Genomic DNA, 27,826 nt, shown 5'->3' on the forward strand with positions numbered 1-27,826 from the left:
TTCAATTTACTATTGACCACCCACATCATTCCATTTATCCCACATGATGACACCAACCATTAACCAAATATGATGTCAGTGATGTCACCAGTAATCTTTATGGCTGATGTTGGATTGCTTTGCTGGACAACTCTTTTGATGGGAAAATAGCTAAACAGCATGGTGAATAATGGCTTTAAACACAATATCTGCCCCCCATCCCTTCTCAACCAGAACCACATGAGACCACATTGTGCCTTTCAGTATTAGGGATGGGGAAGTACCGTGTAAGCAAGCAATTCTGGAGAAAAGAATCTCTTCCCAATCCCATTGCCACAACCCCCCCCCCCCCCTCACCTCCAAGAGAGAGTTGTGGGTAATAGTAGAGTGTGGGGGAAGCCATATGGTGAAATCTGAATGCCACCTACAATAATAAGATGTCTTTAGATATCTTTAGAAGTATCCAATGATGTCAACTGTCATCATTAAAGAGAAACCGTAACCAAGAATTAAACTTCATCCCAATCAGTAGCTGATACCCCCTTTCCCATGAGAAATCTATTCCTTTTCTCAAACAGATCACCAGGGGGTTCTGTATGGCTGATATTGTTGTGAAATAACAGCTATTTACAGCTGTTTCCAACTGCCAAAAAAGCAAGCAGCCTCTCCTTCCACTGACATCACCTGCCAGCAGTAAAAATGTCACCGTGTGATAAATGTCAGAATGTAAATTAGGGAGTGGAAAGATTTTACAATGGGCAAACACTGACTAAATCATTTATACATAATTATTGTAAAAATGAAGCACTTTTTTATTACATTATGTTCACTGGAGTTCCTCTTTAAAAGCCTTTCTAACTGGCACTTCATCAAAATGGCAAACCCTCCAGATTGAACCCTTCTTTATCAGTTTGGGAGCTATACTCCAACCTCATTTTCTGATAGTTTATTTCTTTCTTCAGTGGACTTGAACTATGGCACAGGACACAAGGAAAACACAAGAAATTAACCCTGTATGTAGAAGAGCTCTACTGTCCTCATCTTCAAGTAATCACAAGTGTAATTTGAGCTCTCAGCTGTGTCAACACCGAAATGTGTCAGTCCTCGGCAGACACCGATAATATGTAAACACAGGGGGGTTGATTCACTATTCCATGCTAACACATAGCACGGTCACGCTATTTGTTTAGCATGCGATGTGACGCACGCACAGACCTTTGTTAGCGAGTGCAAACCATTACACGCGTAAACATGTGCGCGCATCACACCAATAGCGTGACCGTGCTATGTGTTAGCATGGTATAGTGAATCAATCCCAGTGTGTTACCCATTTCTCTGCTTCCATGAAACCAGGAAGTAGACACAATGCAGGATCTCTGTAAGCTGCAACAAATACATGTTTTTTTTCTGTAAAAGTTATGCTGCTGCTTATCTTTTAGAGTAATGGCAAAGTAAGAGTAGAGACTCCAGCAGGATGTTTTGTTATCATCACTGCCTAAAGTCCAAGTACACAACGTGCTTGATTCCCAAAGCGGTGCTAACTGTTAGCACGCCTGTGAAAACCCCCTTAGCACGTCTAAAGAAGCTTTTCGCGCGTAAAGTTTTAAAACTTTATGCGCGTAAAACTTTATGCGCGCACTGCACAGAGCGCAGGGCGCTCTGCGCGAAGTGCCCATTAATGCCTATGGGACGCAACGCGCATAGGACTTTGCACGCGTAAAGTTTTGCACGCGCAAAGTTAGCACGCGATCTCATTGAGAAATCCGGTGCTAACCTACTTAGCACCCTGGTTATCACGTCTAAAGACTTTAGACGTGCTAAGTAGGTTAGCACCACTTTGTGAATCAAGCCCAACATGTTGTAATTTACTTTGAAATGCAGTAATGCAGGGAACCAGATATACAGAAACTGTGATGTAAAAATCTGTTTGGCAGTATTGAAGAAACATAAGTGCCCTGCAGCACGCCAGGATGGGATGGTGTTATCACACACTGTGTATTCGCTGACCGTGACCCAGCCACCACTTTGTCCTGATATGACCCTAATGATGACCGCAGTGATTACCAGCCAAATGCAAGCAATGCTGCTTGGTAAACATGGAATCTTTTTTGGACACCGCCCTACAGACACTAATAATTGTAATAAATACATTTGAATATGTTTATGCTAATAATATGCATGTCTAAGGTGGTCTCCTGTCATATCTCATCTTTATTGGCAGTACTTACATATCTTTTTTTTTTTAACTAGAAATTAGTGTCAGCTAATGCAGGCCTTATAAAGGATACCTGAGGTAACATGTGACATGAAGAGATAGACATGTTTATGTACAATGCCAAGCACACAAATAACTATACTGTGTTCCTTTTTTTCTTTCTCTGCCAGAAAGAGTTAAACACCAGGTATGTAAGTGGCAGTTCCTATCTGAATCAAGACTGGGTCAGACTACAGCAGGGATGGGCAAACTTGGCCCTCCAGCTGTTAAAGGGGAACTGAAGAGAGAGGTATATGGAGGCTGTCATGTTTATTTCCTTTTAATCAATACCAGTTGCCTGGCGGCCCTGCTGGTCTATTTCTCTGCAGTAGTATCTGATTAAAACCAGAAACAAGCATGCAGCTAGTCTTGTCAGATCAGACTTATAAGTCTGAACCACTGAAACACCTGATCTGCTGCATGCTTGTTCAGGGGTTATGGCTAATAGTATTAGAGGCAGAGGATCAGCAGGGCTGCCAGGCAACTGGTATTGTCTAAAAGGAAATAAACATGACAGCCTCCATATACCTCTCTCTTCAGTTCCCCTTTAAGAAACTACGACACTTTCCTACCAGAAAATGGCTTCTGAGAGCAGGAAAGAGATAAAAAGGGTCAATGGTTCATAGATTTTAGCTCTGGTATACTTCAATGAATGTGTCATTGAGCAAAAACAATAAAACAGTAAAAACTTAATCACCAAGAGACAAGACACAGAAGATTTATATTGTGCTTTTCTCCTGGCAGACTCACAGCGATTCAGGGCTTTAGCCAGTTTGGGCACGCTCCTCAGGTGACCAGGATTATTAGGGAGCTTTGCCCAAAGGCTCCTTACTGTTTTACATACTGTCTCAAATCCCACGTCAAAGACAACAACCTTACCAGTCATATAAGGACATAGCAGTGGCTGTCTAAGTTGGTTCACACTGTCTCCTGGTTCACACCGCAAAACGTGATCGCAAATAGTTAGCGACTGTGATTTTGTACGTCAATTTTCAGGTTGCTTTTTGAAAGAATGTGAATTTTCATACATTGATTCAAGCTGAATCGCTCCAAAAATGCTACATGCAGCACGTGTGCGATTTTTTTTTCTGCAACACGGCTGTGGGAACACCCTCATAGGGTAACACTGCGCTAGTGCTTTGCCAATTGCCGGTGCTATGAACCAGCCTAGTGAATGCACAGTGTGTGATAACTCCAGCACACCTACAGGTATGCTGCTGGGCACTTGTTTTTCATAAATGCTGCCAATCGGATTTTTCCATCATTGTGGGTCACCAACAATCACAACTCAACATAGTTTCTGTATGACTGGCCCCACCAGCTTTATTTGCATATGAGATGAAGACTGTGAAAATACAAACTTCTACCTATGAATATTTCATACATGCCATTAGGAGCTATGAGGCTGAGCTTGTTATCATTGACTGATTGTCATTTGGTAAGAGCTTTCTGGAATGCTAGGAGATCCTAATGAGTGACATATTAGCCCAGTGTATAGAGTTCAGTCTCAGAGGGAATATCTGGCTATTATACTGGGGAGGGGCACATCTGGCTATTTTACTGGGGGCTGGGGGCACATCTGGCTATTATACTGAGGGGTGTCGCCTAGTACTGTATGGGAGCACATCTGGCTATGCAAGTGGGGAAGGAGCTAATATTGGGGGCATGTTTGCTGCCAATACTGGGGTGGGCTCAGCTCGTCGGGGGAGGTGAGGGGCACACTTTGGTATCTTCACCTCTAGTGCTGAAGAACCTTGTCCCAGCCCTGGATACATCTACCTGTGCCTTAAGTACTTGTAACCCGTAATTGTGGAATACTTTAAACTTACTTGACTCCTAAAATATTCCTAAACCTAAAATGTAGAAGGAAGGTACAAATACCTTTCCTCTAACCACTACGGTGTCTAAAATGTAGAAACCAGATTGACCTACTTGAACTCTAGACACTCCTCACACTAAAATGTAAGGATTCTCCTAAATACTTCCAACTCCTGAAATATGGAAGCCAGATACAAATAGCTGTGCCTTAAACATTCCTTACAGTAAGTTAAACATTCCTTACAGTAGGAGTTCTAGTTCACCATGAGCTTGCTAGGTACTCTGTACCTCCTTACAGTAAAATGGAGACAACAATAATACCTGTCTGTGCTCTAAAAAATCCTAACTCTAAAATATAGATGCTAGGCACACCTACTTCAGAATCAGAATCAACTTCATTCACCGAATGTGACAGTGTCGTACCTGGAATTGTTTCTAATACACACTACATGAGACATAGGATATAGTGTAAATATCACATTTTAAACATGTCACGAGACATGGGACATAGTGCAAATACATAAGACACAGTGCAAACATCAGTCAATTAGAAGGATTCAGGAGTTCGATTTTTGACACACTTGTAGAAGTTGGGGTGTGAGATCACCAAACGGTTGTGGGGGCTACGTGGGTTTGTTTACAGGAGGGGGCTTGAGTTCAGGAGAAGGACTGCTTTGGGGAACAAAAGTTACCTTGTTCCTGGAAGTATTGGTGAAGATGTTTCTGAACCAGCGTCCAAAGGGAAGTAAGCTGAAGAATCATTCGTTATCCTAAGGGCCCTGGACAGCATCCCCGATGTGTGGAGGTAGTCTAGTGTTGACAGGGGGTGACCCTATTATCCAACACTAGACTCCCTCCACACATCGAGGATGCTGTCCAAGGCCTTTAGGAATGATAGCGAACAACCCCTCCGCCCTCGGTAGGAGATTCTTCAAACTGTTCCTCTCAGGTTGCCGCTTCAGAAACATCTTTGCCAAAACTTTCAGGCACAAGGACACCTTCATCCCCCAAGCAGTCCTCCTCCTGAACTCAAGCCCCCTCCCATACACAACCCACCTAGCCCCCAACACCGTTTGGTGATCTCACACCCCAACCCTATACAAGTGTGTCAAAAATCTAACTGCTGAATCATTCTCATTCAGGGACGGATTTACCATAAGGCACTGTAGGCACGTGCCTACATGTGCCTCATGATAGAAAGGTGGCTCACTCCCCTTCCCAAGTGCCTCCCTCCTTCTCAATGCAGAGTCCTGAGTGTAAATTGTATAGAGTGTAAATGAGAGGCTACTCACCCTGCTCTCGACATTCCACTGACAGGATCTCCCCTCAGTCAGGGCCACCTCTAGCTACATAATACTGAGGTTCCTCCAGCTGCCTAATACTTGGGGGCTCCTCTAGGTACTTAATACTGAAGGTTCATCTGGCTACCTAATACTAAGGGACACCTGTAGCTACCTATGACTGGAAGTAGGGGAGAGGTGACAACTGGGCCAGCCAGCACACTTGTGGTGCGGTTTGCTGGGGTTTGTAGGTTCATGGAGGGTGAGGTCTAAGGTGCAAGAACATCTGTGCCTATAGGCTCTTTTGAGGTAAATCCGGGCCTGTTCTCATTTTGACTGATATTTGCACTATGTCTTATGCATTTGCACTATGTCTTATGCATTTGCACTATGTCATAAGCCTCATGACACGTGCTGTAAAAACTTGTAACCTCAAAATCAAGCTAGCTGGCCTTTCTAGTGTTCTAAAAACTCCAAAATACAAAATATAGAAGCCAGATATGCAGATAACTATGCACTAAACCCTCCTGTACCTGCTTCTGTCCTAAATTCCTAACCTTAAAATGTCGAAGCCAAAGAAATCTGCCTCTGTGATAAAGCTATCTAAGCTTAACATTTAGAAGCTAGTTGTGCTTGTTTATGTTTTAAACACTTCAAACTCTAAAAATGTAAAATACCTTGCTTATGCGCTTAACATTCAAAATGTTAAAAATGTAGATGTTATACACATGTGCCTCTGTCCTAAACAATGATGATCCTAAGTAGTGATCGGCAATGAAATGCAAATAAGTTCTGCTTGCATTCAATTTTCATGTACCGTAAGTTGTATGCAGCTTGTAAATGGACCTACTGATTGAAAGTCATAATGATTGGTCCAATTTAAAGCAGCACACTATTTATCTGAAATTTGAAAGCAAGTAGAACATATTTGCTTCTCATTGACCATCTCAAATCCTAAACTGTAGTAGACAGATACATCCATCTGTGCCCTAAATAAACTGACAACATTAAATGTAGAAACTAGATTTACCTACTTGTGTCCTAAGCATTTCTGCCTCTAGCACGAAGAACCTACAGTAGATCCACCTACCCGTGCCATAAACATTTGCAACCCTAAAATAGAGAAAGTATATCCACCTGCTTGTGCTCATATCTAAATCAACCTAACCCAGTGGTGGTTGGATGGTGTAATGGTTAAGGGCTCTGCCTCTGACACAGGAGACCAGGGTTCGAATCTCGGCTCTGCCTGTTCAGTAAGCCAGAACCTAGTCAGTAGGAGACCTTTGGCAAGTCTCCCTAACACTGCTACTGCCTATAGAGTGCGTCCCAGTGGCTGCAGCTCTGGTGCTTTGAGTCCACTAGGAGAAAAGCGCGATATAAATGTTATTTGTTTTGTCTTGTCTTGTCTAATCCTAAACATACCTAATTCATAACCTCAACAAGGACAAACAGGAATGAATACCCCATCCCTAAAACAAAGAGGAAAAATACACCTACATGTAACTTCATTTATGATCGCTCTTGCAAGTGGAACTTTGAAACACCTATCACTGATGATCCTTACATTTAGAAAGAGCAGCAGAAGAGAGTTACACCAACCTGTGCCACAAAAACTCATAACCGAACCACGAATTTCTACTGTTCAGGAAATGCCATAGTTAAAGTAAAAAGGAACCTCCATCTGCTTCCAAAATAGTAATAAACGCATTACCGCCTCATCCACCTCCAGTGTGCAGCTTATCCCGTGTCCAGACATTCACCCAGACAAATCCATACCTTCGGGCTTGATGATCATACTAAGCCACCACAGCTCATCAATATGGTTGTTCCCCCTGGGGTTGGATCTATATGCAAACACCTATGCATGCAGATCCTGCCTCGAGAAGTAGTATAGACACCCTCATTAATTATGGAAGTACAGAGCAGCTTGACGGATGTCTGGACAAGGGTTAGGCTGCTAGAAAAAAATTCTACTAAAGTTAAAAATAATTTTAAATGTAGAAGAAAGGTCTCAAATACTGCTCACTCTAAAATCTAAAACACAGATAGTTTGGCTGCAGAGTTACTACGTGGCCGTCCTAACACTCTTGCCTTGCAGTACCGAACAGGTTTGAGTTTTGGCAAGGACAACAAGTGCATGACGTTTGTATGTTCTTCCTGTGTTTGTGTGGACATTTTCCAGGTACTTAGTTTCTTCTTACATCCGAAAAACCCACTGGTAGGTTACATGGCTGAACCTAGACTATGGTGGTGGGCATGGGACTATGCGTATGGTAGGGAGATTAGATGGCGAGTCATCAGAGGGGGGCATGTATTGACATGAATAGTTCAATGGGTTAATTGCAGCAGAAAATGTCACAGCTATAGAAATACTTCATAATAATAATAAATGCACCTATTCATATTGTAAATACTGATAGCTTTGATACATGGAAGATAAATACACCTACTCGTGCATGAATACAATAACCTAAACTGTAAATCAGACACACCTACCTGGGTCATAAACACCCCAAACCTCTAACCTTTAGAAGCACAATACAACCTGCAACCCAAACTGTTTTAATTGTAAATGTAGACACAACATGCACTTACCTGTGTCCTAAACTCACTCAACCCAAAAATATAGACACTGGATCCACTTACCTGTGCTTTAAACTTTTCTAACCCTAAAATATACAAACCAGACACACCTACCTATCACCTGAAGACTCCTAACCCTAAAAAAGTGTATTTGATACTTACCTATAATTTAAATGGTAGTTGACAGTAACTATTATATAGTTTAACTACTTTATTCAATCTAGCATCTTTGCATGATCACCAGGAACCAGTAGCCCTAAAGAGTCATCTATGACTCTAGCATAACAGAGATAGGCTCGGTTCACGTTAGCGCTAAAAAACAGTCTGTTCTCAGATCAGAAGGGAATGGATCGGAACGGGTGTGAATGGATCCAATGTTAACCTAAGGATCCATTCCGCACGATCCGCTGAACGGACCTCAAGTTTCCAGCTACAGCAATTTTTTCAGACTGCTGAGCCCTGAGGAACGGAAACGGAAGCTGAAGCGCTACATTGGGGGGGCAATGATAAAACAGAACAATTCTTCACACTTGTTCTATCCAGCAAAAATAACTTTACTGATGGGGTCTGGGGAGGGATGTTGGGAAACGGAACGGAAGCAGCAGAAGGCAAATGGAGTGAAAGCGAATCCGATCGATCAGTAATAAGATCCGTTTTCACGGATCCGTTTGCCACTACAACGCAAGTGTGAAGGCCTAAAGATAACTTGAGTTGTTGGACCAAAATGCTAACCAGCTGACTTTCTGCAGCAACCCACAAAAATACCATCAAAGTTAACTAACTTTAGTGGTTCTCACTCTCAATAACCGAGTTATTGCAAATTTCCTTCTGTTTTAAGAAGGCAATTACACCAAGTTTCACTCTCAAGCCGTAAGTGTAAATCCATTAAATTTTCCTCCGTTCACAATACCAGAAATTTTACACTAATGATTTCAACATTACTAAAAGGCCACATGGCCATGATGATTACCATCTTAGAGTCAGTATTTAAGTAGCTGCTTCATGGCTCGCCATTAGCATATGGAGGAATCCATTACTGCGCTCACTGCCCCAAAGTGATTGATAATGGGTTTCTCTTCTTGCTCATATGGAAGTTGTACTTGCTAAGAGAGACCTATTCCTCAAGGGTTTTTTTTCACTGTGTAATTCAAGTCAGGACTCCTATAGCAACAGTGAAATTAGAACGTTTTAGTCTGTGCTGTAAAGTTTGTCCTATCCACTAACATCCCAATACAGGGGTGTCAAACGCAAATACAAAGTGGACTGTAAATTGTACACTGGAACCTAGTCGTGGGCCAACCTCAATGTCTACTGGCCACCTTCCTCATTTATAAAGTTCCCATGTGTCTAATGGTCCCTCTCCAACTCATATACAGTTCCCTTGTGTCTAGTGGTCCTCCTTCCCATATACAGTTCCCCGGTGTTTAGAGGCCCCCACCCTCCCCTATACAGTTCTTTAGTGTTTAGGGCTTTCCCCCTATATGGCTTCTCTGGTGTTCTAGGGCTTCACCTCGAATACGGCTTCCCTGGTGGTCTACAATGGGCCAAAACATAATGGAAAGTGGGGAAACCAACTTGACGGCCAGATTTAATGGCTCTGAGAGCCAGAGCTGGAGTTTGGCATGTAAGTCCTACTCCTATATAGTCCAGCATGAATTAATAGCTGTACAGCTCTGGGACTGGAAGCATTGCAGCTCCCAACGAGTATTCACCTCACGAATCAGTAAGCTAATTCATCCACCAATCACTGTGCTGCCTGTCAGTAGCATTCAGGGATAATGTTTTTTGGGGTTTTTATATCTGTGTTTAGAAATCAAGGGAAGAAAGCTGAACACAGAGATGGTACTCAAGAAACCCAATTAAAAAGCAGCTTGATTTCCACCTCACAGCCTATCCACCAAGGATGGATTTATACTTTTCCTGCCCCTAGTCCAAATTCCTTGTGGCTCCCCTTCCATGCACAGCAACTACCCTACCATTCTATATTCAGCCCTCTCTCCCATGTCTAACATCCATGAACAGTTTTCTTGGGCAGCAGCCCCCTCTTTTGTTGGTTGCTGTGCATTTGCTGCCAGCCTTTTCCACTTGCAGCTTCCTCTTCTTTATGCAGCGGCCTCTCTTCCATGTCAAGCCACACCTTTGGTCATTAGGCGCCCAAGGCCTGGACCTTTGTGGTCTTTTCAGAAATCTGGCCCTGCTATCCACTACAGACCTGTGTATTGTACAATCCTAAAATAACTAATTACGCAGATTACTAACTAGTTTTGTAGAAACCTCACAAAGGCTGTTTCCATTTGTGTATACATTCAATAAAGACATCATTTTTGCCAGATGCTGCTGCAGCATAGCTACATCGACGACATACAGCCAGGAATTGGAGGCCCGCCTCTGAGGCTGCGCCCCATAGCGGCTGCTTGAGTTATTATGGCTATAGATCCACGTTTGCTCTGCTAATTTTATGACTCCTTAGATGAATCAGAAATTCACAGCGCTGTAGTACTGGAGAGTCACCATAATATGGAAAGAGCTAAAATATCGATATTATATGAGCAGTACCATGGGTGTGTGGTTGAGAAATGACATTCCAATTGCCCAAGTATAGAGGTTCATTCTATCATGGTGATGGGAACACTATGTTCTATCAGGTTATAGGCGGAAATTACATGTAGAAGGCATCCTTCGATGGAGCTGTTGGCAGGAAATGTGTTTTATGTTTCAATCTTTTCAAAAATAAAGATGTCATATTTAAAAAAAAAGTGTTAGAAGAATGGAAGGTGGTGGAATGTGAAGATGTGGACCATCCTACAGGCATTAGTGTTGGTTGAACTGCTGGATTAGAAAAGACAAAGGCAAATATATTTCCTGTGTTCTTGGCATGCTTTCAGTAATTATCATCTGCAGAACAAGGTGGCAGAAAGCCTGGCTCATTGGGGCATATAATAAGGGAAGGAATATACTCCTGGTGGTGAGACCATATGTTCATGGAGGTGGCAATGTGTGCATTTAACGATATAAAAAACACATTATTACTGTAGGTCACATTTCCTCTTATATACGTTTCAACTAAAGTAGTTCTGTGTACCTATTAGGATAGAATAAATATACAGGAGTAGAGCACCAGTTATCAGGAACTCAAGTAACTAGCAGTATCAACCAACCAGCACAAATCGCTGGCAGTACTCACAATGGTGAAGGCCAACTTCTTTGACTGTTTGTGGGCTCTGCTGTGCATAGGGACTGGGTTTCTAAGATTAATATACTATCATCTACTGCATTTTAACATTTAATACAGAGTTCATAGTATATAGAGTGGAGTATAGTACTGTATAAGATAGGCCTATTTTTAACACTCTCAAGCAACCAGAAATTGGTATTGCTATAAGCACTCTGCTATAGATTATGGCGTTATATATGAGTGTACTAGCATCAAATATAGTGCAGAGTTCCCCAACCCTGTCCTCAAGGCTCACCAATAGTACATGTTTTGCAGAAAACCCCAAACATGCACAAGTGGGGTAATTAGTGTCTCAGAAGAGCTAATTCACTACCTCTGTGGATTTCCACAAAACATGCACTGTTGGTGGGCCTTGAGGACAGGGTTGGGGAACACTGCTTAGAGCACTCTGGGTTTGGCAGTATCACAAAGTGTGGAGATTTCCTACCAGAGCACTGCCAGTGGATATAAAGGAACTTAAGAGTATGGAGCATTCACATAAAGATCTTGCCACCGGGAATGGAGTAACTTGTGTGGGTACTACCACCAGATACTGAGCATTGCTGCAAGGACTCTGCCACTGATTATAAAGTAACTTGAGTGGACACTGCAACCAAGTATGGACTATTCATATAAAGCTCTTGCCATTGGGTATGGAGTAACTTGAGTAGACACTGCAGCCAAGTATGGACTATTCATATAAAGCTCGTCATTGGGTATGGAGTAACTTGAGTAGACACTGCAACCAAGTATGGACTATTCATATAAAGATCTTGCCACACTGGGCATGAAGTAACTTGTGTGGGCACTACCGCCAGAAACAGAGCATTGCTACAAGGACTCTGCCACTGGGTATGTAATAACTTGTCTGGGCAATAACACTAGGTATGGAGCATTTATACAAGTACTCTGCCACAGTGTATGGCGTAGCTTGGGTGTGTTTAACCATCAGGTATAGATCATTCCTACAAGCAGGGGTGTAACAATAGACCCCGCAAGGGATGCAGCTGCAGGGGGGCGAAAAAGCTGCAGGGAGCCCCGTGGGGGGAGGAGTTTCTTTTCCCTGTCCTTAGAGACTGACAACTAAGGGTATGGAGAAAAAAAATTCTGCTCTCTACACATTTTTTCTAATGACTGCATCTGCTCAGCCACTGATAAGGAATCGTACAAAGTTTTGCAGACACAGATTTGCAGACAGTCCCTATTCAGTGTTCAGTGGGGTCAAGGGGGGCCCCCATCCAAAGTTTCACAGGTGCGCCCAATGAGTTCTAGTTATGCCACTGCCTACAAGGACTCTGCCAGTGCGTATGGAGTAACGTGTTTGGGCATTACCACCAGGTATGGAGCATTTTTTCAAGGCACTGCAATTGGGTTAGTAGTAACTAGTGTGGGCACTACCACTATGTACACAGCATTCCTACGAGGACTCTGCTATTGGCTACGGAATGACTTGTGTGAGTCGTTCCACAAGGTATGGAGCCTTCCTACACGGGCTTTACCATTCGGTACGGAGTAACTTCAATGGGCACTACTGCCAGGTATACAGTGGTAATCTCTCAGTGTGAGTGAATCACATTATTACTTAGTAACATTCTAAATGACATCCAGTATCTATAGAATTAATACCTATATGTGTCTTTCAGCCTTTTCCCGGCTGATTTAATACTGCTGGGTGGAATTTCATTCCCTACATTAAACTGACCGTATCAATATAGAAAACAAAATTATAGATGCAAAAATCAAATCTCATACGATGGACTGACGAGATGTGATGGATTCCGCATGTGGGAAAAACACAGTTTCCTCCGCCATCGCCAGAATGGCGTTAGGATAATGTACCTGCAAGTGAACGTCGCTGATCCCCCTCAGCCGGTAATGCCGGCTCAGATATTGATCTCAATTAATATCCAATTTACAAATTCTCCATTTCTAAGCGTCCCCAACCGTGAGCGGAGAAAAAACATTAGGAGGAAACGTCTGGCGGACTCTGTTGTTCCCACATTATGGGTCAGCATGCACCATATGGAAACACAAAAGAGACAGGAGAACTGAATGATTGCAGATTATTATACTATAACCCCAGAGCAGAGCTGGCTGGATTCATGTACATTCACTGCTTCCCAGGGTAGGTCATTTGCTGGTGGCCTGCTGCAGAGAAACGAAGTCGTAACTGATGTGTAGATCTAACTAGAGACAGGCACACAACGCACGCACACTCACCTATACACGCACAACACACATGCACTCACATATACACAGATACAACGCACCCGCACTCACATAGACACAGACACGCTCATGCATGCACATGTTTATGCGGGCAAAGAAAAAAAATGTGGAAAAAAAACTTCTGCAGAGACAGGATTCTGTATTGGTTATGTTCTCCCTTTTTGAATCCCTGGATATTAACTTCTAATATTCCATGGGTAGAGGTAGACAATGGGGAAAGTATCCGATTACAGCCCCACTGAAAACATCCCATAAAACTGAGATAATTTTTTTTTTAAAGAAATGACCACCAGCCATGAGATAAGAGTATCCCGCCTTGATGCTGGATGTTCCTGGGCGTATTGCTGGCATGGGTCAGATTGTCACACATCGCCCACCACCGACTCCTCCCTATATACCATTTTTGAAAGGAGTTGGTAGACATCTCCCGTTACTTCATCTTTTGACACTTTATCCCAATCAGTCACTGAAAAATACTCTTTTATGCTATATATTGTATTCAACGCCCTTACATGCTAAAGAAATATTTCTACATTACTACTAGATTCTGTTCCTAGTGCAAGACTTGTGCTGCTTGAATAAATTAAGCTACACATCTACCTGCAATAATCTTGAAATAAGTGGTTTCTCAATTGCAGTCATGCTTTGATCACAATTCTTTTCCCTTCATCTGCAAATTTCTACAACTGAAGATTGACCCCAATTTGCCAAGCTGCTGTTCAGGAGATGAACTCCTTCTCGTAAGTCCTGGCACCTCCTGCGCAGCTCTTATCATTCTGCTTCCAACTCTGCAGACAGGAAAATCCTTCCGACTACGCCAAAGAAGGGTGAACTACCCTAAACTTCTACTTCTCAAAGCCCACATCCGAGAAATCTTGCGGCCAGCCTCACACATACCCTGCAATGTGTGATGCGGCACCATCAATTGATCAATGCCGTCAGCATTTTTGAATCTTAATTCTCTACAAGGAATGGATGATGATGATCAAATAGACATTCCTCTAAGTGGTTTCCTACCTGCTCTGTTCATTTCTAAAATTTCTTCTTGCGCAAGTGGGCAAGTATCGCTCTGCGTACTGTGATGTGGAGAATTTACAACAGATTTACAATAATTGGGGGATCCCAGTTGGGGTGGACGCGGTATATGCTTCTTTTTTTTCTTTGGTAGCTTCTGCTTAGCCATAGCTAAGGAATAATACATTCCAAAATTGTTCACAATGACGGGTACAGGCATTGCAATAGTCAGCACACCGGCAAGAGCACATAGCGCTCCCACAAGCATGCCTGACCATGTCTGAGGAAACATGTCTCCGTAGCCAAGGGTAGTCATGGTGACGACAGCCCACCAGAAGCCAATAGGGATGTTTTTGAAGTGTGTGTGTTCACTGGCACTAGGATCATTAGGATTAGCACCTATTCTCTCAGCATAATAGATCATCGTAGCAAAGATTAACACTCCCAATGCCAAAAATATGATAAGTAGCAAGAACTCGTTTGTACTAGCTCGGAGGGTGTGTCCTAAAACCCTCAGGCCCACAAAATGCCTGGTCAGCTTGAAAATTCGAAGAATTCGCACGAATCGAACGACCCTTAAGAAGCCCAAGACATCCTTAGCAGCTTTGGAAGACAGGCCACTAAGTCCAACCTCCAGATAGAAAGGCAGGATGGCAACAAAGTCGATGATGTTCAAAGTATTTTTGATAAATTCCACCTTTCTGGGGCAGAAAGTAATCCTCATTAGAAATTCAAAAGTAAACCAGACCACGCAGACCCCTTCAACGTAGGTGAGGACGGCTTCCGTCTCCGACTCCCTGTAGAACCGTGGCCGGGTCTCATTTCCTATCGTTTCCATCTCTGTTTTGTTTACGATAGGGTTAAATCGTTCATGAGTTTCCAGGCAGAAGGTGGTAATGGAGACCAGAATGAAGAACAGAGAAGCAAATGCCACATACTGGAAAAGAAAAGGAAAGAATAGAAAACATTAGTAAATTATGGTCCTTGTGACTGTGCCTCATTAAAGTCGGTTTATACTCCCAAAACAAAAATTTCAGCAAATACGCTTATCCTGGGAATACACAATGAGTTTTTTTGGCAGATTTACTGCCCGATTGATTTTACTGATCGATTTCCCAATCATTTTTCTGATCGATTTCCTTTCACTTCAATGAGAATATCGATCAGAAAATTGATCAAAATCAGATCGGACCTGTCGGAAATGATCTAAGGAGACATCTATCTGCCAAAAAAAACTCATGGTGTATTCCCACTCTGCATAAGTCACATTAAAAAACATTTGAACACAATGCCACACATTCTCTGTGTGTAAAAACATCTACTTTCACTGCAGATAGCAGCAGTTGCTTATCTCTGGCTAATGGCAAATGTAATTGTTGCTGGCTGAAGCTCTCTGAGGAATGTGTCTTCACTCTGTTTCCCTCCTTTTCTGCTGAAGTGACTAAACAGATGCCAGGGGGATGTGTCTCTTCAGCAGAGGGAGGGGAAGGGAGGATACTGCAGAATCAAAACAGAGGCAGAGAGTATCCTCTGCCTTTGCCGATGTGACAGAGATGAGCTATCTTGAACTGCTCTCTGCAGCGAAAATAAAAAAAAATTCACACAGAGAATGTGTGGGATTGCTTCCAAATGTTCTTTTATGTAACTAAGACTAGTTACTGAAATTTTAGTTTGGGAGCATAATCCCACTTTAACAGAAAAACAGTTTCACATTTTTAGCTAACATTTTATTATTTTCAGATCCATGGACTAAGCCAGCTGGCAGTTACTCTGCAGTGAGGCTAAATAGGGTGTAGCCAGTGAGATTCTGGAAGCAGTGAAATGAAATCTGTGTATGGGGGAGAAAGAAAAAATATCACCATTCACTTCCTCCTCTACCATTATATCAGCTTCACTGATGCAGATGAACCGCCAGCTTCTACACAATTCTGTAGCATCAACACATCTGATTTTGCTTGATTTGCTGTTATTTGCCAGATGGTACATTTAAATGAGATTTGTTTTTTTTTTTTCTTCTTCTTTTCTCTCATCTACTGCTATTCACACTACAAAATGAGATAAAGACCATGTTTGGTCCCTCCACACAAATCCCCTGCATCAATACAAGCGGTATGCAATAATTCGTACAGATGTATTTCAGGAAGAACAAACTGTGACAATTTTCAAGGTTAAAGCAAACAGTATATATACAACGAATGTTGATAAAAACCTAAATAAACAATATAGATGATGATCTCGAGCTATTTTCTTTTTCTCATGTTTAAACTATCTTTAGTTAGTCTATACAGTACAGTAAGTAGGATAGAAAGCCGCTAATATACTGTATAATCTGGAAGGTATTAGATTCCAGTTTAGGACGTACTATGCAACCTCGTTCATCATATTAAATAAAAAAAAGAGAGGAACAACCTTGGTTTAAAGCACATGAAAATAACAAAGTTCATAATGCTCTGAAACGGAGAAAAGAGATGATCCGCAAACACCCATGAAGCATAAAATCTGGTACTTTATTGTAGATGAACCGACACAAAGAACAAAAAAAAGAATGTCGGGTTTACAATATGCCCAACTATGAGTAAGGGAGCATTGTAAGCCCGAAGCGCGTAAGTTGACCTTATAGATAATTTTTTTTTTGTTCTTTGTGTCTGTCCATCTACAATAAAGTATTCGATTTTATGCCTCATGGATTTTTGCAGATCTCTTTTCTCCTTGGTCTTATCATAAAGATGTGGCGAACTGCTCGCAAGCGAGCATTACCTGGGGAATGACCTCAGGGTCATGTCCGTGTTGTGACGCTTCTGTATTACTGCGCAGCCACGCACAGATGATTTCCCGGCGGCCACGCTTCCTGAGTGGCTGCTCGGAAAGCATCTGTGCGTGGCTACGCAGTACTACAGAAGTGTCACAACACAGAAGTGGCCCTGGACACGAGCAGGTGAGCAAGCGCTACAAAAGAGCAAAACGGCTGTTGTGCCATCCAATTATCCCCTGGTCACCCCTACTCTTCCCTGCTCAATCACCAACTTCAGGTTTGATGCATATATATGTGATATGATATATCTCATTATAGCAAACTCTGATATAGTAAACGTTCAGGTATAGTAAACTAAATGTCCAGGTCCTGGCCAAGCACCTTTATAAGTATATGGGAATAATGCTTGGTATAGTAAACCTGGATATAATAGAACTACTGTTATACTAAACCTGTTTTGCCCCTGCGGTATTCTGTACCTGGCTATAGTGGAAAGTGGGTGGGCACATGCACCATACGTTAGCCGAAGATTCACCAGCTGTGATAGGTGGACGGGCTGGCAGCCACTTGCAGCCTGCTTGCTATCTGCTCTCTACTCTGGACTTGCGTGGATTAACTAAAAAAGCACCAGCTAGTGAGACCTATGCTTCCTGTGTAAGCTGCTGCCTGATTACTGAGGGAATTGCCTGTCATCTGTGACTTGCTTGTGCATGGCTGCAACGCTACAGTATCATCCAGGCTGCACAGAAATGCGGACAGAGGAGCACACTATAAGTAGTGTACCTGCATTAACTAGTGAGACCTAAACTTCCTGTGTGAGCTGCTGCCTGATTACTGAAGGAATTGCCTGTCAGCTGTGACTTGCTTGTGCATGGCTGCAACGCTACAGTATCATCCAGGCTGCACAGAAATGCTGACAGAGGAGCACACTATAAGTAGTGTACCTGCATTAACTGGTAAGACCTAAGCTTCCTGTGTGAGCTGCTGCCTGATTACTGAGGAAATTGCCTGACAGCTGTGCCTTGCTTGTGCATGGCTGCAACGCTACAGTATCATCCAGGCTGCACAGAAATGTGGACAGAGGAGCACATTATCAGTACTGTACCTGCAGCAACTGGTGAGATCTATGCTTCCTGAGTGAGCTCCAGCCTGATTACTGTGGAAATTGCCTATGATCTGTGACTTGCTTGTGCATGGCTGCAACGCTACAGCATCATCCGGGCTGCACAGAAATGCGGACAGATGAGCACACTATAAGTAGTGTACCTGCAGCAACTGGTGAGATCTATGCTTCCTGCGCAGGCTGTTGCGTGCTTATTGCATGCAAATCCCTGCATATTGAGCATTGTGCATTTTGTTATGGCTTAGACATTGTCTGTGCTCGCTTGCTGAAGCGTTAAAAAAATGACTCCCAATTATTGACTGAATTAAGATCCAGCACTACAGTATACTTTATGAGCTTGAGTATGACAATTTCAGATATGGTAAACTTCTAATATAGTAAACCACTTTTTGTGGTCCCTCGGAGCTTACTATAAAGGGATTCTACTATATAAGTAATGCAGGCATCCACTCACATATTTGAATAGGCTTAGCATTTGTCGCCCCCCCCCCCCCCCTCCCCAGGGAGAAACGTGTACTACTGCACATGCAGTGGTAAGTCTAATGCTTGTATATGTTTATCAATAAAGATATTGTAAGGACTGTGCTTTAAACCAAAGTTTTTCTTACCTTCTTTTTTACTTAGTTTCTACCCTGGACAAGGGACTATTTGTACATCTCTATCATAAAATGTAGGGAAAGCTTGTTGCCATTTTATATCACTTTGAGAAGTGTTGACATTTGGATTCTTGTTCTAAAAGCACAAAAAACCCTTGAGGAAAACTCAACAAAATGTTTGTAAGAAAAAAATAACATATTTTGGGCTATCCCAGAAGACTGTAGATGGCAAAGAGAGTTCCCCATTAAACATGTCAGCAGCAGAATCGACAGAAAAGCCTCAGACGGGATTACCATGTTTGTATAACTGATCTAGGAAATGTATCTTTATTTTCCTTAAAGTGGATCCGAGATGAAAAACTAACTTTAACAAGTAACTTGTCTATATATCTTATGTAAAGTTTAGATGGTTTACACAGTAAATCTAGCTGCAAACAGCTTCAACAATATAGGATTATTTCTTCCTGTGATACAATGAGAGCAGCCATAGTCTGCGTGTCATCATTACACACAGGCAAGCTGCTCTGCATCTCCACCCCTCATCCAGCGAAAACTTGACTCGAAAATCTGTGGCTGGTAACTTCTCCTCCTCCCTCGGGAAAAAACTCCTCCTCCCCAGACTGAGCTCCCATGAGCACTTGCTACATGGAACTCAGAATGCCTAGGCGCTGGAGGAGCTGTGGGCGAGGCTTGTTTAGTTTGCAGGGAATTAGGGCATTAAAACAAAACAAAAAAAGTATTTGGCTTGAGGAATGGCCTATAAACTATATGTAAGGGGCACAATTATGAAATGTGTAAAAGTTTATCTAGGATCCACTTCCAGTACTATATTTTTGCATGGTGTATTTAGTATCCCTTCAGCTGATTACAGAGTGTTCCTAGTAAAAACATCTGGAATACAGAGATATTTAGTGTGTCAAATATGTAACCAACTCATTCTGGTTTCAGGGTCTCATAAATCAAAGTGCAAGTAGCACCTTCTCAGCCTTGTTTTGACCCAGTTGGGTCTATGTTACCTAGTAAGAAGATTTGAATCAGGATGATACCATTCAAAACATCTTGCTTTTACTGATGGTTAACACGGTACAACACTCTACTGCTAGCGGCATAACTACAGATCATGGGGCCCCCAGCAAAACTTTGATGGGCCGCTTAAAGCCTCATTGTTACCATAAAAATCAAATTTCAAGAGCAACTGGTCTGAGTGTATTAAGAGATACAGATGCTAATCCTGCATTCAAAACTTTCAAAACTTTTTCTGATGTTACGGTTTGGAGTTATCACATACCTTAAGAGCACTGGCCCTTTAATTGCCATTGCCATTGGCTGGCAAAACAGTTGCATGCTGGGGGGGGGGGGGGGGGGGTCTTTTTATCTAAAATATATTCCTCCTCTTCCCTTTATTTTCCCCTAACTCTAATGACATAAGACAGTGCACTTCCTAGTATAGACCTAAGTGGGAATGTCTGAAGACTCTGAGAGGAGGGCGGGTAACAAATTCACAATAAGCATGAGGAGAAAAAAAGAGTGAGGGAGGAAATGATGTCAGGATTAGCTTCATTCAAAGGTAACCAAGATGGAAACTGTCTAGAATAGGATTCTCTGCTTTTCCTTTATAAAATTCACAGGAATCATAACGTGGATAGTGCAATACATCTGTTATGTAGGTAGAACTAGTATTTATCTACTTATATATGTGTTTTTTTTATTTCTAGGTTAGCATGTGTGTCACTTGTTCTTTAATGTTCACAGCCCTTCCTTTGCCTCCCCTTGGTAAATCTCACGACCTGGGGGTCCATCTCACAAGGGTCACAAAACCAGTGTGGCCATCGTGATCTTCACACCCATAACATGTGCAGCCACAAAATACCTGATCTGGAGTATCAGAGAAGAGGAAAGTTTGTAGTTGCCCCCCCTCCCCCACCTACCTCTAGGTCCTCCTGCAGACGCAGATGCTGCTCCCCCCTAGTTACGCCCCTGTCTACTGCTACTAAGATGTTAACTAATTCAGTGATGAGCAAATATGCCAATATACTTTCACATTCATTTCCACGAAAATAATGTTAAATTCTATTTTTGAGCGAAAATGCCATCGAAAATAAGTTTTCCACTTATTTTTTGCGGTAAAAATATTGATTTTTCACTTTTTGGTGGCAAAAATCTTGTTTTTCTGTGTTTTTGCGGTAAAATTATTTATTTTTCGCCTTTTCTCGGAAAACATGAAAATACAAACAGAGGCGCTCAGTGTGGTTTTGATGCTGATAAACTGTATGCTCCTTTTTGATTGGCCTGATGAAGCGGGATTGAGCCCGTGAAATGCGTTGCCTAATTTTACTGTGGAGTATAAATAAATTGTTGTTTGACTGTTGATGCCACAGTCCTTCCTTTGTTTGCTTTGTCTGCATGGATGGGATAGGCCCACCACTGCCCCATCGGTTTTAAGCTCGTTTAAGTGACTTTTATGCTATTGGCGCCTCTGGAAAGCTTCTACATATAAAAATACAAGCTATTTTTGTAAAAAAAAAATCCCAGAATTGAAAATATCATTTTCGATACGAAAATGACTTTGGCAAAATGTCGCAAGAGATGTTGGGCTAATTACTCTGGAAAGCCAGAGACTCCTTATTTTGGTAAAGCTGTAGGACAACGGTTCCAGAAGAATCAATATAGCTATCCAGGGATCCAAAACATTCCAAGCTTTGATGTGCACATTTGTCACCTTGGCAGTAAGGTATAAGCACATAGGCTGATGCTGAGGTACCCATTAAAGGGCGATATCATACAGATTGTCTTCATCATGCATGAAATAATGGTTAACTGATGATCCATGTTGTATTTCTCTCTCGTCTTTGGGTAGACCCCCTCCCCCAGTCCCTCCTAGCACAGCCGCAAAGCCTGAAAAGGCATTCTTGCTAATGAGACAGCTGCAGCCATTCAGGATGGAAGTGAAGCTAGTTTGCTGAGCTGCACTAATTTCCTTCCATATATTTTCTCATTTCTTATGTAAATGAGGGTTTATAATGAGAAAATGTGCTTGTCTTCATTCCAGACTTTATCTCCATGGACAGGAGAGGGAGAGTCAAGTGACATAGTCAGTGTTGAGGAAAGAAACAGGTTTATGGCCTGTTGCTTTATAATATACACAGAGAGGCAGGAAAGGGCGGGAGAGCGATGCAGGTTACATTGTTCAGTGGTCTCTGGAGGACACAAAACATCACATGACTCCACCTGGAGGACAGAGAACATCATGTGACTTCATCTGGAAACTGCATCCATCACATTATGTGATTACACCAAGAGAACACATAACCTCACACAACTCCACCTGGAAGACACAGAACATTACATGCCTCCACCAGCAGAACACACAACATTGTGTAACTCCACTTGGAGGACAGAGAACATGATGGGACTTCTCCAGGAGAACACATAGCATCAGGTAACACCACATGGAGGACAGAATATCATAGAACTTCATCAGGAAAACACATACCATTGTGTAAACCCACCAGGAACACACAGCACTTTGGAGTCTCTCAGAGATGCACCTGACAGGGCTAAAGATGCCGAACACAGCCTATAAAGTGCAGGAGATTTGAGCGCAGCCGGCGCCACCATAGACCGTAATAGTAATTACCGCTATAGCGGAGCACAGTGAGTCATTTTCTACGCGGTCAGAAGTTACTTTTAAAACACTGTAATTCGGTCTCCAGCAATAGCTGGCAGCTGAATTACATTATTCCCTACCATCCACATGGACCTGGAGGGGGAATAGTAATGAACGCCTCCGGGACCTGTGCAGGAGCAGGGTAAGCCATATATTGGCTGTATCCTGCGCCCAAGTCTCCCGGTGGCGATCTCACAAGTATGCTAAAGATGTTGCCACCTGTGATGAAATCCAAAATGTAAATGTAAATCCATTGTAAAATGGGCAAACACTGACTAGATAATGTATCAATAAATACAGGTAGTCCTCAACTTACGAACGCCCGACTTACGTACGAACAACCCGCCGATACGAACGGAATGGATTCTGTGTTTCCATGGGAACAAGTCAAAATATTGTTTTCAAATTGGACTTGCTGTTTTTTGAGAAAATCGATTTTAAAAAAATTCAAAGAAGAAAGGGTTTTTAAACTTGTATAAGCAGGTGCAGAGGGCAGAGGTGACACAGAGGGGGACACTGGAGTCACAGGGGGGCACAGAGGAGGTACAGGGGAGAGACATGGCACAATGTTCCGACTTAAGAACAGATTCAGGTTAAGAACTAACCTACAGTACCTATCTCGTTTGTTAACCGGGGACTACCTGTATTGTAAAAAAAAAAAAAAAAAAAAAAAAAAAAAGCAATTGTATTCAATTGTATTCATTACCAGAGTTGCTCACTAATTTTCGCCGAAATCATTTTCGCATTGAAAATGGCATTTTCAATTTCAAGAAAATTTTTGCGGAAATACATAGTACAAAAATTCACGACAAATGCAAAAAGAAAAATCACAAAATTATTACAAAATCATTTTCAATGACAAAATTTTGCTCTAAAGTTGAATTTAACGTTATTTTCGTGAAAATGAATGCAAAGAGAATATCTGCATTTTCCCTTGTCACTGTTCAATACCTTATTTTCCTTACATTTGCTATTTAATGGATGAGATTAAGTATGTGGTACCAAAAGAAAGCACTTCCTGTTCTTAAAAAAAGAGATGAAAAGAAAAAGATTAATTGTGTTTGATCCGAGAAAGTGCCACACTAAATGCAAGGCAGCGGCCCGGTGCTGTGATGTCGGGAGTGAAACGGTTAAACAGAGCTCAACACATCAAAGAAAATAATCTGCTCCTAACTATTCAGCATTAATATGTATCCAGCTAGGCTGACGTGGAGATTCACTCCATAGTGTTTGATGAATTTGACATATATTTTAAATAAATCCTGTTACCCGTTGCCTGATGCAGTCAGTCAGACAGCCAGCCTAATTAGCGCTAACCCAAATACATTCAGTCTGTATGTCAAAGGGTTACTGGCGCTCGGAGGTGTTGGTCAGCCGGCAATAGCCAGGAGGGGGTGAGATGATACAACAGAAGACACAACGTTCTTCTGCCAAGTCCACAACATGAAAGGACAGCTTTTATAGGTCAGATCTTTACATAACTGCAAGGAAAAGTGAACCCATCTTTGCTTGGAGAGTAATACAAGAATACAAGAGCAAGAACAAAACAACATTGGGTGCTGGAGCAAAATTCCTTGGCAGGTTGGGTTTTCCACCATCCAATGAATTAAAGAGGATCTGTAACAACAAAAAGACAAAGACAAACACTCATATCGCGCTTTTCTCCTGGCGGACTCAAAGCGCCAGAGCTGCAGCCACTAGGACACGCTCTATAGGCAGTAGCAGTGTTAGGGAGACTTGCCTAAGGTCTCCTACTGAATAGGTGCTGGCTTACTGAACAGGCAGAGCCAAGATTCGAACCCTGGTCTCCCATGTCAGAGGCAGAGCCCTTAACCATTACACTATCCAGCCAATACCCTCCCCCCTCCCCCTCCAGGTGCAGTGGTGTAGCTAAGGCGCTATGGGCTCAAGTGCAAGTTTTACAATGGGCCCCCCAAGCACTCTATACATAACAATCGGTATGGCGTACCAAAACCTGCCAAGGACACACAGTGTCAGCGGTACAAGTAGGGATGGGGAACAGCTTGTTAATGATTACTACTATTCAAGGCATCTGTAGAAACAGGGGCATAACAATAGACCCTGCAAGGGATGCAGCTGCAGGGGTCCGTAGAGATTGCCAACAAGGGTGAGGAGAAAAAAACTTTCTGCTCTCTGCACAATTGTTCTAATGACTGCATCTGCTCAGCCACTGATAACGAATCATACAAAGTTTTGTAGCCAAAGATTTATAGACAGTCGCTATTCAGTGTGCAGGGGGAGGGGGCCCCATCCAAAGTTTTTCAGGGGGGCCCAGTGATTTCTAGTGACGCCCCTGTATAGAAGTGATTATTACCAGCACAGGACCAATAGAGAGCTAATACTGTGGTTGAGCGAGCGCCCTACTGCGCTGAATTGTGGAGGGTAAATATTGCAGACACTACTTCGCCTGCAACACAGCCAACAAACTTGTTGGCTGTGGTTTCGGGGGAGCTAGTGTTGGATCCCTGAGGCTTAGGAGGATAGGCAAAGCCTCATTAGGATCCAGAGGCTTCCACCTCCCAAGTTAAGTACCCCTCGAGTGGTGCCGCTGGTAAAAATATCAGTAATTTACATCACCGATATTTTATTTCAGACTCACCCGACCCCCTTTCTTACAAAACGCTAACCCCCCTCTAGTGCCTAACACTAACCTCCCCTTCGTTACACCTAACACTAATCTAACACTAACCCCCCTCTAATGCCTAACACTAACCTCCCCTTTATTACACCTAACACTAATCTAACACTAACCCCCCTCTAATGCCTAACACTAACCTCCCCTTCGTTACACCTAACACTAATCTAACACTAACCCTCCTCTAGTGCCTAACACTAACCCCCCTTCATTACACCTAACACTAATCTAACACTAACCGCCCTCTAGTGCCTAACACTAACCTCCCCTTCATTACACCTAACACTAATCTAACACTACCCCCCTCTGATGCCTAACACTAACCTCCCCTTCATTACACCTAACACTAATCTAACACTAACCCCCATCTAATGCCTAACACTAACCTCCCCTTCGTTACACCTAACACTAATCTAACACTAACCCCCTCTAATGCCTAACACTAACCTCCCCTTCATTACACCTAACACTAATCTAACACTAACACCCTCTAATGCCTAACACTAACCTCCCCTTCGTTACACCTAACACTAATCTAACACTACCCCCCTCTAATGCCTAACACTAACCTCCCCTTCGTTACACCTAACACTAATCTAACACTAACCCTTGCACCCAAACGACCGCAATTTGCAGCCCATCTACAGCTAGATGATCAACTACAATCACTATCCCCATACAGCTGGGGTTCAGTGTGTTGGCAGTAAATTATCTAATCATATAACTGACATTTTTGATCTGAACTGTAAGGTGACACTACACTGCTTGCTAAGAGTGCTTATAGGACACCGGAACTGAGAGGGATATGGAGGTTGCCATATTTACTTCCTTTTAAACAATACTAGTTTCCTGGCTGTTCTGCTGACCCTCTGCCTCCAATGCTTTTAGCCATAGATCCTAAACAAGCATGCAGCAGATCAGATGTTTCTGACTGAAGTCTGACTGGATTTGCCACATGCTTGTTTCAGGTGTGTGATTCAGACACTACTGCAGCAAAACAGATCAGCAGGACTGTCAGGCAACTGGTATTGTTCAAAAGGAGACAAAGGAGACTGGCTAAATTGCAACTTATTCCTCTTCACCAATTGAAAGTATTTTGGAAACATTGTACTGTATATTGGACATTGTTTACTTATATTAAAGGATACCCGAACTGACATGTGACATGATGAGATAGACTTGTGTATGTACAGTGCCTAGCACACAAATAACTATGCTGTGTTCCTTTTTTTTCTTTCGCTGTCTGAAAGAGTTAAAGCGGAATATAACCCTGCATTTCAACTTTGCTCTAAAACATTATTTACAGTATATTATATGCAACCAGCATTTTTTTTTTTACTAGACCAGCATTGGAAGGGTTACACAGGGCTTTAAAGTTCCTGGAGCTTTCTGCAGACGCATCCGAAGCTGACATAGATCCATTTTGTGTACATAAATGTATCTAAGTGTTGAATGTGACTCACTCTCTCTGACTGAGAAGGAGCTTGGAGGACAGCCAAAGAGTGTGTAACATTTATCAATAGATACATTCAACTAAATAGAATGTATCTATCTGAACTTCTGCATATCTCTCCACGGAACTTTAATCCTCTGTGTAACCCTTCCAGTGCTGGTCTAGTAAAAAAAACATGTTTTTTGCATATAATATGCTGTAAATAATATTTTAGAGCAAAGTTGAAATGCAGGGTTATATTCCGCTTTAACTCTTTCAGACAGCGAAAGAAAAAAAAGGAACACAGCATAGTTATTTGTTATATTCCGCTTTAAATATAAGGTATGTAAGTGGCTGACTCAGTCCTGACTCAGACAGGAAGTGACTACAGTGTGACCCTCACTGATAAAAAAAAAATCCCCTTTTATCTCTTTCTTGCTCTCAGAAGCCATTTTCTGCTAGGAAAATGTTTTATAGTTGGAATTTCTTATCAGTGAGGGTCACACTGTAGTCACTTCCTGTGTGAGTTAGGACTGAGTCAGTCACTTTCATACCTGATATTTAACTCTTTCAGACAGCGAAAGTAAAAAAAGGAACACAGCATAGTTATTTGTGTGCTAGGCACTGTATATACACATGTCTATCTCATCATGTCACATGTCAGTTCGGTTATCCTTTAACACCACCTAATATTTTTGAGTACTGACACTTTTTCCCTTTAAAGACTATAAATCATAAAGACGTTGTTTTTACTTTGCGCCATCTTTCCCGTTTTTCTTTATTTTCATATAGAGCTGAGACTTTGTGAGGATGCAGATCTGTCCTCCTAACAAGAAGACCATCCATCCAGCTCAAGTCTGGATTCTTTCTGCAGCATTTTATGTACTTGACCTACATATGAAGCAAATAAGATGATCGCTCATTGACTCTCTATAAATAGAGCTTGACCTGGCACAGAGCATTCAGATACAGACACAGCGAAGCAGAGATCGGTTTTTATTACGGGACGGGAGGCCAGATTCCAGTTACTGAAAATGATCAGATTCTCCTTTTATGAGCTGTTCTAAAGGTGTCAGCACAAAGCAGGGGCATAACTAGAAATCACTGGGCCTCCCTGCAAAACTTTGGATGGGGCCCCCCTACTGCCCCCCCCCCCCCCCCCTTGCTTTCTGCACAGGTAAACTGAGATCAGTGACTGAGAAGATGCATTCATTAGAAAAATTGTGCAG

The 27,826-nt window shown here is 42.3% G+C and overlaps 1 protein-coding gene across 5 annotated transcripts in view; it reads right to left on the minus strand.

Moving 5' to 3' along the window:
- Positions 1–27,826, minus strand: part of KCNC1 (potassium voltage-gated channel subfamily C member 1) — a 141,643-nt gene that overhangs the window by 12,886 nt on the left and 100,931 nt on the right. For all 5 annotated transcript variants that reach the window (XM_068261111.1, XM_068261115.1, XM_068261113.1 and 2 more), the window contains exon 2: positions 14,375–15,308. In XM_068261111.1, coding sequence (XP_068117212.1) covers positions 14,375–15,308 — 934 coding nt within the window. The remainder of the gene's footprint in view (positions 1–14,374; positions 15,309–27,826) is intronic.

The sequence above is a fragment of the Hyperolius riggenbachi genome, chromosome 11 (assembly GCF_040937935.1).
Source record: "Hyperolius riggenbachi isolate aHypRig1 chromosome 11, aHypRig1.pri, whole genome shotgun sequence".
NCBI lineage: Eukaryota > Metazoa > Chordata > Amphibia > Anura > Hyperoliidae > Hyperolius > Hyperolius riggenbachi.